Source organism: Dermochelys coriacea, chromosome 4, assembly GCF_009764565.3.
Source record: "Dermochelys coriacea isolate rDerCor1 chromosome 4, rDerCor1.pri.v4, whole genome shotgun sequence".
Taxonomy (NCBI): domain Eukaryota; kingdom Metazoa; phylum Chordata; order Testudines; family Dermochelyidae; genus Dermochelys; species Dermochelys coriacea.
In genome coordinates this window covers 92,346,316-92,362,472 of record NC_050071.1, presented here as the reverse complement: position 1 = coordinate 92,362,472, position 16,157 = coordinate 92,346,316, and the positions used below count along the sequence as shown (strand labels likewise).

Sequence of the window (16,157 nt, the reverse complement as noted above, 5' to 3'; positions counted from 1 at the left end):
AGACAGAAAGTTGCCTAATAAAGAGAGTCTCTTCTTCAGTCTTCATTATGTCCACCAACATACATTCTAAGAATGCTGGTAAGAGAAGCTGTTTTAAAAATGCTTTTTACCTACCAATACATGTGGGTCTCAAGTGCCTGCATAGCTTCCGCAATATTTGAGGATATCACTAACAGCTAATTCCAAGCAAGCTCCTTTAACTGTTTTAGTGATGTCATCAACCATAGCACAGAAAAAAAAAACCTCAAGACCCTGAACTATTTTAAAAGATAAGTGGAAGAACTCATTTTAAATTATTTTGGTTTTAATCTTAAATCACAAACAAAAAAACAGCCTTACTGCAATTTAAGAGCTCAGTCTTGATTTACCATCTGAGAGAAATGAGGTCTTATGCTCAGCTCGAAGGCATTTCTCCATTTGTCTGTCTGTAATATTAAAATCTTTGCATGCTGTGGGTAATAGGGGACCCGGGTATGGAGACCCAAAGGACCTGGGGGAGGAGAAGGGAAATAAGAGGCACACAGAGCAACTGGCATGGGTGAGTAGAATGGGTGAAAAGAGACATGGGGGCTACCCAGAGTCCCTGGCATGGGAACGGAGGTTTGTATGGAGTCCCTGAAATAGAAGGGAATGGGAAAGTGCCACAGACAGCTAGATAGGAAGGAATACAAGGAGCCCCTGGTATATGCAATATACTCGGCCTACAGAACCAATGAAGTGTGGATCCCAGCACAAAGTCTAGATATTAACACACTAAAGTATTTTCCTCATTTAGAATCTGGAAAGAAGATCCAATACTCTGATCACAGATCACTTCATTTGACTTATATCTTTAAAAAAGGTCTTTTGAAATGAGAGACACTAAAAACATCTTTAATCATTAGGACTGTAATCAGTTTGTCAGTATAATCAATAGCTCTTTAAAACTTAAAACTCATTTCAACCAATATCTTTAAATAACAACTGTCTAATATTTTGACAAGAACAAACAGGATATTATGGAAAAGCTGAAGTAACAGAAGTTTTTGTATTTATTTGTATTGTTGAAAGTTATTTTCTGAAGTAAAATTATTATTCTTGTATGTATAAAAATTAGGGCTGTCAAGAGATTAAAAAAATTAATCGCGATTAATCGTGCGATTAAAAAAATGAATCGCAATTAATCGTATTGTTAAACAATAGAATACCATTTATTTTAAAATATTTTTGATGTTTACTACATTTTCAAATATATTAATTTCAATTACAACACAACACGAAGTGTACAGTGCTCACTTTATATTTATTTTTTATTACAAATATTTGCACTGAAAAAAACAAAATATTTTTCAATTCACCTCATAAGTACTGTAGTGCATGAAAAAAGAAAAGCAGTACTTGTGGCACCTTAGAGACTAACAAATTTATTAGAGCATAAGCTTTCGTGAGCTACAGCTCACTTCATCGGATGCATTTGGTGGAAAAAAAAACCCCACCAAATGCATCCGATGAAGTGAGCTGTAGCTCACGAAAGCTTATGCTCTAATAAATTTGTTAGTCTCTAAGGTGCCACAAGTACTCCTTTTCTTTTTGTAAGGAGAGTGATCACTTAAGATAAGCCATCACCAGCAGCAGGGGGGGGGAAAGGAGGAAAACCTTTCATGGTGACAAAGCAAGGTAGGCCAATTCCAGCAGTTAACAAGAATATCAGAGGAACAGTGGGGGGTGGTATGGGGGGGAGAAATAACATGGGGAAATAGTTCTACTTTGTGTAATGACTCATCCATTCCCAGTCTCTATTCAAGCCTAAGTTAATTGTATCCAGTTTGCAAATTAATTCCAATTCAGCAGTCTCTCGTTGGAGTCTGTTTTTGAAGCTTTTTTGTTGAAGGATAGCCACTCTTAGGTCTGTGATCGAGTGACCAGAGAGATTGAAGTGTTCTCCAACTGGTTTTTGAATGTTATAATTCTTGACGTCTGATTTGTGTCCATTCATTCTTTTACGTAGAGACTGTCCAGTTTGGTCAATGTACATGGCACAGGGGCATTGCTGGCACATGATGGCATATATCACATTGGCAGATGCGCAGGTGAACGAGCCTCTGATAGTGTGGCTGATGTGATTAGGCCCTATGATTGTTTCATGTTCTCTGTGTGTGTATATAAATCTCTCCTCTGTTTTTCCCACCAAATGCATCCGATGAAGTGAGCTGTAGCTTACGAAAGCTTATGCTCTAATAAATTTGTTAGTCTCTAAGGTGCCACAAGTACTGCTTTTCTTTTTGCGAATACAGACTAACACGGCTGCTACTCTGAAATTTATCATGAAAGTTGAACTTACAAATGTAGAATTGTGTACAAAAAAAACTGCATTCAGAAATAAAACAATGTAAAACTTTAGAGCCTACAAGTCCACTCAGTCCTACTTCTTGGTCAGCCAATCACTCAGGCAAAAAAGGTTGGGTACAATTTGCAGGAGATAATGCTGACTGCTTCTTGTTTACAATATCATCTGAAAGTGAGAACAGGTATTCTCATGGCACTGTTGTAGATGGCATTGCAAGATATTTACGAGTCAGATGCGCTAAAGATTCATATGTCCCTTCATGCTTCAACCACCATTCCAGAGGACATACTTCCATGCTGATGATGGGTTCTGCTGGATAACGATCCAACGCAGTGTGGATTGACATGTTCATTTTCTTCATCTGAGTCGGATGCCACCAGCAGAAGGCTGATTTTCTTTTTTGGGTTCTGTCGTTTCCGCATCAGGGTGTTACTCTTTTAAGACTTCTAAAAGCACACTCCACACCTCGTCCCTCTCAGATTTTGGAAGGCACTTCAGATTCTTAAACCTTGGGAGGAGTCCTGTAGCTATTTTTAGAAATCTCACATCGGTACCTTCTTTGAGTTTTGTCAAATCTGCTTTGAAAGTGTTCTTAAAACAAACAAGCATCCGAGACTGCTATAACATGAAATATATGCAGAATGCGGGTAAAACAGAGCTAGAGATATACAATTCTTCCCCCCAAAGAGTGCAGACACAAATTTAATTGACTAATTATTTTTTTCACTAGCATCATCAGCATGGAACCATGTACTCTGGAATGGTGGCCAAAGCATGTAAGGGTCATACGAACGTTTAGCATATCTGGCATGTGAATACCTTGCAACGCTGGCTACAAAAGTGCCATGCGAATGTCAGTTCTCGCTTTCAGGTGACATTGTAAATAAGAAGCAGGCAGCATTATCTCCCGTCAATGTAAACACTAACTTGTTTGTCTTAGCGATTGGCAGAATAAGAAGTAGGACTGAGTGGACTTGTAGGCTCTAAAGTGCTACATTGTTTTGTTTTTGAGTGCAGTTTTTTTTGTACATAATTCTACATTTGTAAGTTACACTTTCACGATAAAGAGATTGCACTTCAGTACCTGTATGAGGTGAACTGAAAAATATTACTTCTTTTGTTTATCATTTTACAGTGCATATATTTATAATAAAAAATAATAATATAAAGTGAGCACTGTGCAGTTTGTATTCTGTGTTGTAATTGAAATCAATATTGAAAATGTAGAAAAATACCCACAAATATTTAATAAATTTCAATTGGTATTCTATTGTTATAAGTGCAATTAATTGCGATTAATTTTTTTGAGTTAATCATGTAAGTTAACTGCAATTAATTGACAGCCCTAATAAAAATGTATACGTATAGCCATGCTACCTGAAACATTCAAAATAGCATATACTTGCTTAAGTATACTAACTGGTTCTGTTTAGTTTCCACTGTAATATTAAAAACTGATCTGCACACAACTTGCACTGAAATAACTAAATAAGTTTAAAATCACACCTTTTTTCATTTTGCTTCTCCGTGGACCAGACCTAACATACAGAGTTTTGAAAATTAACAAAAAAAAAAATACACAAATGAACCCAATCACAATTTCCAGATTTATAGCAGAGAATGCCAAATGATAATATAGTCCAACTTACTCTTTTACTGAGGCAAATAACTGGCCACATACTACAACCTAATGTACAGCAGCAACAAAGGCATCCACAAAGTAGCCATCGAACATTAACTGGAAGGTTCTTCTTAAGACAACTGTTAACTCTGCTGATGCTGGCTTTAAATTCCTCAGGTGCAACCTGTGAAGAAAAAAATAATCCAGTACTACTGCAAATTCATGTAAATTAATGAGTATTCCTGCAAAGCTCAACTATATGTAGAAACCCAAATACAAAGCTTTTCTAATAGCAAAATCTTGTTACCCAAATTCTAAGTTTTAGAGACCGTTGTAGTACATTTCTAATTGAGTCTTATCCATAGATGCTCACCTTTCCAGTTAATGAAGAAGGGAATTCTGCTTCAAATTTGTTGCTCAGTCCAAATCTGGGGGAAAAAAAAAAAGTAGATCATACTAGAAACACAATCATTCAATGAAGAGATTAATGAATACCTCATCATGAAGGTTCCTTTGCAAAAGCAAACAAACTTTAAAAAAAAAAATCACATTTCCATCTGAAAATGTTGTACCTATTATTCTTAAAAGCAACTTCTAAGATTACCATAACTGAAAAAGTTTAGAGAAAAAAAATCTGTCTTTTTCAGCTTGTTTACTCTGACATACACTTTTTATGTCAGAAGTTCTCAAACTGTGTTCCACAGACCACTGGTGATCCATGAGCTCCATTCAAGTGGTCCCCGGATAGTTCCCTCTAAGGTGCATGCCTGGGCAGAGAGAATGAAGGGTCACCCACCTAATTAGTGGAGCTGTGCAGGCGTGGCTCCACTAATTAGGTGCCTGGACCCTGGAGAAGAAGCACATGTAACATGAAGTGGTGGCCTTGGGGGGAAATTTGGGACATGCATGGCTCTGGCGGCCAGAGAAAGAGGCGACTTTCCTCAGCTCCAGGGCTGCGGCTGCCAGGGAGAGATGGCCCTCCTTCCTAGCCTCAGCTCTGTGGCTGCTGTGGTGCAAGAGAGAGGGAGAGACCCCCCTCCTTCCCAGCCCCAGCTGGGGGGCTGCCATGGCAGGGAAGAGAGGGCACATCACATTGGAAAGGTAAGACTACTGATATTAAAATATAAGTTGTGTGCTTTTATTTGTAGAACAAAAAAACAATTATTATTAACTGGGTTTTTTTAGATAGCGATTTTATCCAAAGCTCTTTACAATTGTTAGCTAACAGTACAAACAACATTTCAAAAGATTATTAAGTGGTCTGCCGAGATCCTCAGGAATTTTCAAATGGTCCACAAAAAAAAAGTTTGAGAACCACTGCTTTATGTAATGTACTTTTGGCTATGTCTACACTACAGAGCCTATGTCAGCATAACCCTCCAGTGTAGATGCAGCATACGCCTACAGGAGTTTTTCTGCTGGTGTAGAAACACTACCTTCCTGAACCACATTAGTTATGCCAACAGAAGCACTCTTACATAATCACTGACTCTGTGGGTGCTCCAGGAGTACTCACCAGTCCCCCGCCGATCAGCTGTTCAGTGGGCTACAACGATCAGTTGTTCAGCAGGACCCTTCAGCGCCTCCCGTCCACTACCAATTAGCTGTTCGGCAGCAGGGGGGAGGTGCTGGGGGGAGAGGAGGAGGAGCGGGAGCAGGGAAAGGCAGGGCAGAGCAGAGCCTTGGGGAAGGGCGGGGCAGGGTCGAGAAGAGGTGGGCAGGGTGGAGCCTTGGAGGAGGGGCGGAGTGGGAGTGGGGCCTCGGGGCACAGCAGGTGTGGAGCACCCCCAGGAAAGCTGAAAGTCAGCACCTGTGCACTTTTATATCGGTACAGCTGCATCTGCACTGGGGTTTTGTTGCCACAGCTATGTTAAGTCGGGGTGTGGGATTTTTCACACTCCTGACCGACAGATTTGCTGGTATAGGCTTTAAATGCAGACAAGACCTTACTGTTTGTTGATAGTGCCAACCCTTTCCCAAACCCTGCAACAGGGTGTTTACCAGTAACAGTTGGGGCAAAACTGATGCTGAACAGGCAGTTGTATGCACTGAAGCTTTGTCTTCACTAGAAAAAAAAGTGTCTTTTCATACCAAGTGGTAAAAACATCCTTTTCCCCCCTAGTGTGGATGCACCTTGAAAAGAAAGGAAGGGGAGCACGTTCAGGGTTTTTATATTGAGGCCCAGCCACATCACTGTTCTATGCATAAGCAAGGGAGCAAAACCAGAGTTAATTTTTCAAATAATTATTTTACGACATAATTAAAGGACACTATCAGAAACCTTTTTTTTTTTAAAGTCAATTTGAAAGAAATTAAAGTTGACAGTGTCCTTTTAACGGTCAACACTTAAGTTTAAAAAAACCCCCACAAAATATGTAAAGTCAAGCTAAGTCCACAAATATTACAGCCAAAGCTGCATGAATCAAGTCAGTAATACATCTTATGAGCAACTGTGCATTGGCAACAGAATTAGATTACACAGCAATACATAAATATGACAATTACATATTAATATGTCCTACTTGGTATGCGCTGCTGTGCTATATTTTAGGAAAAAATATTGCATTGGTGTTTCTTAGAAAGTTCTGTCATTCTAAAAATGAACACATAGCTATACTATACAAAGTTCAAGTTCGGCAACTTATTCCATGTAGGGGAAGCCCTGTGCTATACGGAGCCCTACAGACTTCATTTGGCTCTTTGAAGTGTTCTCCCACACGGACGGTTGTAGGACTGAGGCCTAAGTCTTCCCTCTTGAGTTGATTGTTAATCCTCATTGAGTTCTACAAAGCCAGCCAACTCCAAAGAAAACTGACTGGATAGTTTTTAAGTTATTAATGTTTAATGTTTGACATGGGGTGGTCGAGCACTGTAAACTAGTCTAGCTTTGAACAGATCATATGAACTAGATGAGGAAAGTTTCAACTTGTCAACTTTAAACTTCTAAACAGATTTCCTGTGAACTTGAGGCAAATCTGAAGACTGTACATAATGTAATGTTGTAGAAGAAATTCCAGAATATAATATACAAAACCTGACAAATCCACTCAACAATATCCTGTAGGAAACTTTACTTGGCAAATGGTGGCCTTTCCCAGAAGCCTGTGTAGAATTTAAGCTTTTATTTTTATAAAGATACATTTCTAGCCCTTATAATTATGATACACTTCCAAACTACATAGTATTATTGAACTGAATCTACAGACAGCCTGAAACTGAAGTTAAATTGTCCAGGACACAAATATTGACCCCAAGGAAAAGCTTGAGCAGTTGGACTGTGTGCAGAAAAGTTCCCCTGAGGTTTGAGATTAAGGGAAGGTGTTAAAGAAATCATCCCCCTATGGAGGTCACTTTGTGACAGTACAGCTGCTCAATGGCTGCTACTTCACATGATTAACATCCCTACTAAGCGAATTGAAATGGCCAGAGGATTACACAAATAATACAGAAAAAAAAATGTTTACGAAGAGATACAGAATAGAATAGGGGTCTCAAACACATGGCCTGCGGAGCTATTTGCTGCGGCCCACCAAGCTCCCCCCAGAGTTATTTCCTGCAGCCACCAAGCTCCCCTCCCCCGCCGCCCCCTACCCCGCTCCTCTGCCTACCTCCAGGCGCTTCCCGCCACCAAACAGCTGTTTGGCGGCACTTAGCGTTTCCAGGAGGGAGAGGGAGGAGCGGGGAGCCAGAGGAAGGGAGGAGGAGGCTGGGCAGGGGCGGGGATTTGGGGAAGGGGTTGGAATGGGGGTACGGAAGGGGTAGGAAGAGCCAGGATGGGGTGGGGCCTCATGGAAGGGGTGGAGTGGGGGCGGGGGCAGCAGGGGGAGCGGTGTCAGTGATGCGACCCTCGGGCCAATGTACTAGTCCTCATGTGGCCCTCGTGATAATTTGAGTTTGAGATCCCTGGAATAGAACAAGGTGCTTAAGAAAAGGTCTGTACCTTGATCGAGAAGTCTTACTATACATAACCCAGCTGGAAATCCATACTCAAAATTTCCTTTGGTCTGCTGTTCTCTAACCTAGGCTCTTGTTCTACAGTGGTATTGGTTGGGATCAGGGTGGATAAAAATCAATGATTTCTTTCAATCGAATTTTTTTGATAAAATGCTTTTTGAGGAAAAAACCTATCTAAAGATAGTTTTAATTAAGATACATTATAGCTCAAAGATATCTCATCATAGAACAGGGATTATAAATTCTAATTCTATACTATGAGACAATATATTCATGTAATGTTTAAGAAAAGTTTTGTAAATGAGTTCCAATAGTTCATGGATTAGGGGCCCAATTTTATGGGGTTCCAGGGGCTTCTGTATAGAATATTTAGGTTAATCTTTCTATCTACTCAACAGGACTCAGTGCTCAGTCAAGAAGATACCATCAGAGATGCTTAGTTTTGCAGTTCTCAAACTGTGGATTTGTGTCTCCAGAGATAACATGCTTGTTAACAGCAAAAATGGTTTCAAATAAATAAAGAAATATATAGAAGTGAGAAATAACAGGTGTCAACCCTATTGTCCCTCTGCAAATTGGTGTACACAGTCAATCCCTTACCTCTCTCTAAAAGTGCAAAGTTTCAAAAAGTTCAATGAATAGAAGATTGTTGGGGGCAGAATAGATCTGGACAAGGAGAAGTAGGCTGGAGATAAGTGTGAGAAGGGAAGGACAGGCAGTACAAACAAAAGTGAAACTGTTTGAGCAGCATATTCTAGAAGTCTTAGTGTAGCCTTCATTGATTTGAGATCTACCATACCATTCTCTCACTGGAAGGGAAAACCTATAATGGCAGCATGCCATAAAAGAGACCCAGTTTGGGAATATTTTAATGAAGTTCCTCTACCTGTGAGTAAGACAGGCATGTGTGCAAAATGCAAACAGTGCAACAAAGAAATGCAAGGTATGGCTGCCAGAATGAAACAACATCATGAGAAGTGTTCCTTCTCAGGAGGAAGCTGTGCTGAAGATGATGAAAGAAACATGTCTGAACATGCAGGATCTTCAGGTTGGTAAACTTTTTTTATTTCATACTTCTGTCTTAAGGACTGCCTGTCTTCCTTCTGGACTATTCTTAAATTCTCATGTTTGAGCAAAAAATATAGTTGTTACTCTATGGTACTATCATTTTAGATGCAATTGTGATAAAAAAATAAATAGAGGAAATAGGCAAATCGTCCTTGTACAATTTCACCTTTAAAATAGTACTGCGGGTGAATGTCAGTGAATGCAATGAGTAATACTAAATGAGCAATATGGTAATAATAATAAAATAACTGCATTGACTTATTTTGTTTAAGAGAATCCATCCTCAATATACAGGATTCTCAAAACTATCCACCTTCAAGATCACCATCATTTTCTATAATTTCAGAGTTATCTGCCAATGATAGTGTTTCAGTCATATCAGGAATGTCACATAGCGACAGTAGATCACCTGTAGCAAAAAGAAAAAAAAATCTCCATCATCCAGAAACAACCATAGACAAGTTTGTGATAAGAACCAGCAGAATACAAAAAGAGGTAATTGATGAAAAAATTGCCTGATTTGTTTATTCAACAAACTTTCCTTTCCATATGATTGAGAACCCACACTTCATTAATATGGTTCAGTCATTAACACCAGGATACAGTCCACGCAACAGAGCAGATGTTGCAGGCAAATTGCTGGATAAAGTGTATGAAAGAGAAATTGAGCAGTGTGCAAAAGGTCTAGAGGGTAAAACTGTACCTTAGTCTTGATGGGTGGAGCAATGATACTGTTGTATGTGCTTGTGTGACAACAGAAAAAGGGAATGTCTTCCTTACAGAAAAAAATTGATACATCAGGAAATGCACACATACCATAATACTTACAAGAAGTAACAATAAAAGCTATAACAAACTGAAAAAAAATTCAAATGTTTTGTACGCAGCTTGGTCACAGATAATGCTGCAAATGTCTCCAAGATGAGAAGAAATTATATAGAAGAGAGTGAAGAGAGTCCCAAGCTAACAACATGCAGCTGCAGTGCTCATTTGATGCACCTCCTAGCCAAAGACTTCAGTGTTCCAGAAATAAAGGCTAATGTTGTTGAAATGGCAAAATACTTCTGTAACAACCACTTTGCAGCAGCTGCTCTGAAAAAAGTGGGAGGAACCAAGCTAACTCTCCCACAACACGTGCAATGGAACTCAGTAGTGGACTGTTTTGAGCACTAGATCAAGAACTGGCCTAATCTGATGACAGTTCGTGAAAAAAAAGATGGCACTGTCACAGCCAAAGTTCTCAACATTGGAGAAGAGAGAAATGTTGAACACATGCTGAGTACCCTGAAGCCTATTTCTGTAACCTTGAACAAAATGCAGGGAAACAGCTGTTTTATTGCTGATGCTGTTGAAATTTGGAAGGAACTGAGAGAGATCTTAAAAAGAGAAATATGCAATGACAGAGTTAAATTACAAGCATTAAAAAAAACCAAATGGGACAAACACTATCTCCAGCTCATTTTCTTCCAAATATTCTCAATACTCAGTACCAGGGTCAAACCTTAACTGCTGAAGAAGAGGAGCTGGCTAGGACATGGACATCCAGCAATCATCCCTCCATAATGACAACTATAATAAACTTCAGATCTAAGGGTGAACCATTCAAAAACTATGTGTTTGCTGATGATGTTTTAAAGAAAGTCACACCAGTGAACTGGTGAAAGTCACTTAAGCACTTGGATTCAGAGACTGTTGAAGTGATAATCTCACTTTTAACAGCAGTAGCTTCTTCTGCCAGTATAGAAAGAATATTTTCTTCCTTTGGACTAATTCATTTCAAATTGAGAAATAGTTTGGGACTTGAAAAAGCAGGAAAGCTTGTTTTTCTTTTCCAGATTATGAAGAAACAGGAAAATGAAGGTGAAGACGACTGAGTTAGCTGCAGAAGCCAATATTTTAAGTTTCTCATGTTGACCTGGTTGACATAGTCAATTTAATTTTTGTTGTTGTTGTTTTTAAATATTTCATTTAACTATTTTAGTTAAAAACAATTTGAACAAAAACAAACCTGATTTTAAAAATCTTGAATGTTTAACTACATTCAAAAATTCATATGCTTGTTTTGTTAAAATATTATATGCTTGCTGTTGAAGAAAAAAAATCCAGAATACATAACGTTGTTGTTTTAGTTAAATACAACAATTTAAATGTCTCTCTGGTGATGTTCTCCTCCTAATACAGCATGGCAAGAAAATCCTCCAAATATTAATGATTTAACCTGTTGAACTGGAGATAGTTCACTTCCCAATGCCATCATAAATATCTGCTTCAATTACCTTTGGTAAATGAAATAACCAACAATCATTCATTTTCTGATATAGCTGTAAAACTAATCTGAAAAGTTTTCAAAATAAATCACTTTAAAAATGCATAGTGTGTACTTTCTAAAAATTAAACTTACATCTATCTCTGAGTTGTGAAGAATATGTACTAAGGTCATAACAACCAACAAGCACGCACTTTTATGTAGAAATCCATGATTAAATCGAGTCTTCCTGACTAGCAATTTAAATCATGATTTAAATCAAATCCACCCTGATTTGCACATTTAATAAAGTGGTCTCCAAAGATACTTAAATTTAATTCAATAAGGTTTTTCAAAGATCTTGCAGAAATTGCCATCTCTCTCATACCCACAATTAGTGACCACTTGTGAAAAGTTTGGTTTCAGCGACTTTCCTAGCATCACATAAGGTATGTCTACACTGCAGCTGGATGACTAGACTGAGCCTCTGCCGCTGTAGCAACATCCACACTGCTGTTTTTAGTGTGCTCAAGCCCCACTATTGCAACTGTATCTACCTGGGCATGGAGGCTGTAGTGTAGACATACCCACAGGGACTGTGGCCGAGGCAAGGATAGAATCCAGTTATCCAGGGAAGCATTCAACTGTTTTAATCACGAGTTCATCCTCTCTCTTCCTGCAGTCCTATCTCATTCACTAAACACTTTCCAACTTCTGCAATAAAGGAGGCTGGGATCCTACAAATAAGTCTCTTAATCTACATAACCCTGATTCATCCCAAAAGCAGGTCCATTATGTACAAAGAATGAGATAGGAGTCCTGTGGAAAAAGTAGTTTGTGATCATGTAATTAAAGATTCTCATAATACATACACACAAGGGGGCTGAATCAAGGTTGCACAGGCAACCTTAATTTTGGCTTTTCGTAACTTTTGAGCACTTGACTTTGCAACTTTTTTGTGTTAGAAAATGGTGAATTACACATTGCTTATTTACTAAATTTTTTTTTTATTTCTGATTTGCGTCAAGCTGCATTTGGATGGAAATTTGAATTCAGTTAAATTCACAAAATAGCATTTTAAAACTGCTTTTTGTTAATGAAATAAAGCTCTTTTAAATGTGCTGGACACAAGAAAAAAAGTAAATTTATCAGAACAGGTTTTGCATTTAAAACTAACTGATTTATCAAACAAAGGCAGTATTAGCTGTAGTTGGTGTATTGAACTGATTGTTTCTGGTCACTATGACATACAAGATTATAGATCTAGTAGACCTCATCCTCTCACACTTGATTTTTATTCATAGATTAGTAGAGGAAAACAAATACCAAATGAACTTGATTGGGAATGAAAATAGGAAAGGTTGAAGAGCAAGTGCTGTGTTTTAGGGAGGATATCCTGTATTCTTCCTAGAGGTATGAATACCTCCTTTAAGTGCAAAACTAAATTCAATCTTAACTATGGAGCCATGACTGGTGCTCTGTAACGGACGCTTTATCATCATATTAAATCAAAAAGGTACAACTATCAAAAAAAGTTTCTTGCTTTTATTAGAGTTACATTATTCAACATAATACTCCAGTCTTGCTTTGTCACATGCCTGTTTTTTGTTTTGTTTTTAAATGGTTAATTCTTTTCATCTATAATGAAAGAACTATAACTAAACTGCATTCATGTCAGTACACATTACTAGTTGACTTTGCCTTCCTCAGAATATTATTTTCATTAGCTGCAGTTAAAAACAAAACACCTCATTGTACTCAAACTTGCTGATGTGGTATATAATAAAAAACAAATAAAACAAAAGAAAAACCAAATTTCGGTAAACTGATTATATAAACAGAGAAACTGGGATTGAGAGATCTGTTTTTTGTTCACTGATTGGCAAAGAAAAACTAGTTTTCCTGCTTTCCCCATAGTGATCAGCTTCTCAAAATTAAAATAAACTTGTTCAAATTTTGAAAATGCTCTTTTTACATCTAGATACTACAAAATATCAATCCACTTCAACTCGCTAAGCTTTCATTCTCAATTTATTTAAATAACTATAAATTAGTGAGTTTAACCTTAAAGTTAATTTTACAACAAATGTAATGTATTTTTAAAAACTAAAATATTCCATTTAGACTCACTTTTTTTAAATAATCCATCCTTAAAGTGGCTGCATGGTGATTCCGTTTTAGCACCTATGTTAAGAAACATATAAAAGGAAGAGATCCTCTAAACTATGTTTCAGTCTCAAAGATTAAAAATAAAACTCTGAAACAATATTCGGAATTAAATCAATCTGTTTTCAACTTATTTATTATTTGTATTACTATAGTACGTGGGAGCCCTAGTCATGGTGCAAGGTGCTGTACAAACAAAAAACAAAAAGATGGTACCTATCAATTACTAAGCATTGAAATACTTGACATTCTACAAGAAGGAAGAACTTTCTGAATCTCAGATGTAATCTTGATTCTCTCCCCTACCATAATCTAACTGCATAATGAATTCCAAAGCCTCCTGTATGATATGCTCCCCTAGGAGTAGGGGAACCTTACTTGTAGCCTTAGACCATTGGTAGTAAAACTGTTAGGTAGTGTTCCTACATCAACCTCAATCCAACAATGGCCACACACTGAACAAAATATTCAATAGCAGCTCATTTGATGAGCTACCTCCATCATCTGCACTGAGTGAGGCTCGGTTCTGTGGAAAAAATGGTATGTGATCATATAATTAGAGACTGTACCATAGTGCATATGCAAAAAGGGGGAGGGTGAATTAACATTATACGGGCAACTCTAATTCTGCATTTCCTAACTTCTGAGCACTTGACTTTGCAACCTTAATGTTCTTTAAATGTAGGTTTTTTTCTGTGTAATTTCCTAAGTTTTTAAAAAGCAAACTGTAAAACCAGAAATTCCATCATGTAACATCATATTGCCTTCAACAGGTTTGGAACCTTTAGCTCCACTGTACAGATCTCTGCTACTTGAGCAGACTGAGTAAATGATAGCAGTAATAAGTTACCCTCTAAATGCCCAGCACTAAAGGTGGATAAGACACCCACTTTGCTAGTGGGATTTACAAACAGCTGTTGACAGCAAAGGAATGGTGAGACTCAGGAATCTTGCATTCCATTCCAGGCTCTAGTAGTCACTTCTCTTCAGCCAATTTCTCTTAAGCTTGATCCCTTCTACCCCATCCTCTCCAACCTGTCCCAGTCCTGTCTCTTTTCCACATTTAGCTCCTTGTCCCAGTCTAATTCTCTGAGCCAGTCCCAATCCCGTCTCTTCATCTCAGTCGCAGTCTCCTTGCCCAGCCATTCCACATCCCCTCTGCCCCCTACTCCTTACCCCCAGACTCCTTTCCCACCCAGTCCCAATTTTCCTGGTCCTTGTCCAAACAGTTTGTTCAGCCTCCACATTCCCCATCCCAACTGGCTCCCAGTCTCAATCTCCCTCCCCAGGCTCCTCGTCCAATCTCAGTGTTCCCCCACCTCCAGGCTGGGTGTCCCTGTTTCCTTGTGCAGCAATCGGATTTCTCCCCCAGCACTGTAGCTCAGATCTGCATCCCCTCACCCCACCTCACTGAGTCCTAGTTCCAGTATCCTTCCCAGGCCAGTTTCAGTCTCCTACTCTGATCTTCACCCAATCTCAGTCTCCCACTCCTACTTGCTGCCAGTCCCCATTCCCTATTTCCCTCCTTGACTCCCAGTTCCTGTCTTCTTGCCCAGCCAGTCCCATTCCCCTGAATCCATGTCCCTGTTTCCCTTCCCTTGTTTTCCAGCCTCCAGTCCCACCTCCAGGCTCCTTGTCCCAATATACTCCCCCACCCAGGTACAGTTCTTATCCTCTTGACATTCAAATCAGGCAACTTCCTCATGGGCACTGTCTGGTTCCAGCAGGGAGGACACTGAGAGCACAGTCTCCCTGCTCTCAGTCCAGGTGCCCAAAAGCAGCATGGCCCAGAGCAGCTCAGAACTGCAAATGCATTGAATCATAGAATGTCAGGGTTGGAAGGGACCTCAGGAGGTCATCTTGTCCAATCCCCTGCTCAAAGCAGGACCAATTCCCAACTAAATCATCCCAGCCAGGGCTTTGTCAAGCCTGACCTTAAAAACTTCAAAGGAAGGAGATTCCACGACCTTCCTAGGTAACGCATTCCAGTGCTTCACCACCCTCTTAGTGAAAAAGTTTTTCCTAATATCCAACCTAAACCTCCCCCACTGCAACTTGAGACCATTACTCCTCGTTCTGTCATCTGCTACCACTGAGAACAGTCTAAATCCATTCTTTTTGGAAACCCCTTTCAGGTAGTTGAAAGCAGCTATCAAATCCCCCCTCATTCTTCTCTTCTGCAGACTAAACAATCCCAGTTCCCTCAGCCTCTCTTCATAAGTCATACGTTCCAGTCCCTTAATCATTTTTGTTGCCCTCCGCTGGATGTTTTCCAATTTTTTCACATCCTTCTTGTAGTGTGGGGCCTAAAACTGGACACATTACTCCAGATGAGGCCTCACTAATGTTGAATACAGGGGAACGATCACGTCCCTCGATCTGCTGGCAATGTCCCTACTTATACAGCCCAAAATGCCGGTGGCTTTCTTGGCAACAAGGGCACACTGTTGACTCATATCCAGCTTCTCATCCACTGTAACCCCTAGGTCCTTTTCTGTAGAACTGCTGCCTAGCCATTCGGTCCCTAGTCTTAGCGGTGCATGGGATTCTTCCGTCCTAAGTGCAGGACTCCGCACTTGTCCTTGTTGAACCTCATCAGATTTCTTTTGGCCCAATCCTCTAATTTGTCTAGGTCCCTCTGTATCCTATCCCTACCATCCAGCATATCTATCTCTCCTCCCAGTTTAGTATCATCTGCAAACTTGCTGAGGGTGCAATCCATGCCATCCTGCAGATCACAAAAACGGCCCAAGGACTGACCCTTGTTTGAAAAGTGT

The 16,157-nt window shown here is 39.3% G+C and overlaps 1 protein-coding gene across 4 annotated transcripts in view; it reads right to left on the bottom strand.

Annotated features, from left to right (window-relative positions):
* The window catches only part of CHIC2 (cysteine rich hydrophobic domain 2), a 48,279-nt gene that overhangs the window by 20,860 nt on the left and 11,262 nt on the right, over window positions 1-16,157 (bottom strand). For all 4 annotated transcript variants that reach the window (XR_006281073.1, XM_038398626.2, XM_043513827.1 and 1 more), the window contains exons 2-3: window positions 4,321-4,375; window positions 3,976-4,131 (exon numbers count right to left, since the gene is read on the bottom strand). Coding sequence is in view for 3 of the 4 variants with exons in the window: in XM_038398626.2 (XP_038254554.1) it covers window positions 3,976-4,131; window positions 4,321-4,375 (211 nt within the window). In the remaining variant the exon portion in view is untranslated. The remainder of the gene's footprint in view (window positions 1-3,975; window positions 4,132-4,320; window positions 4,376-16,157) is intronic.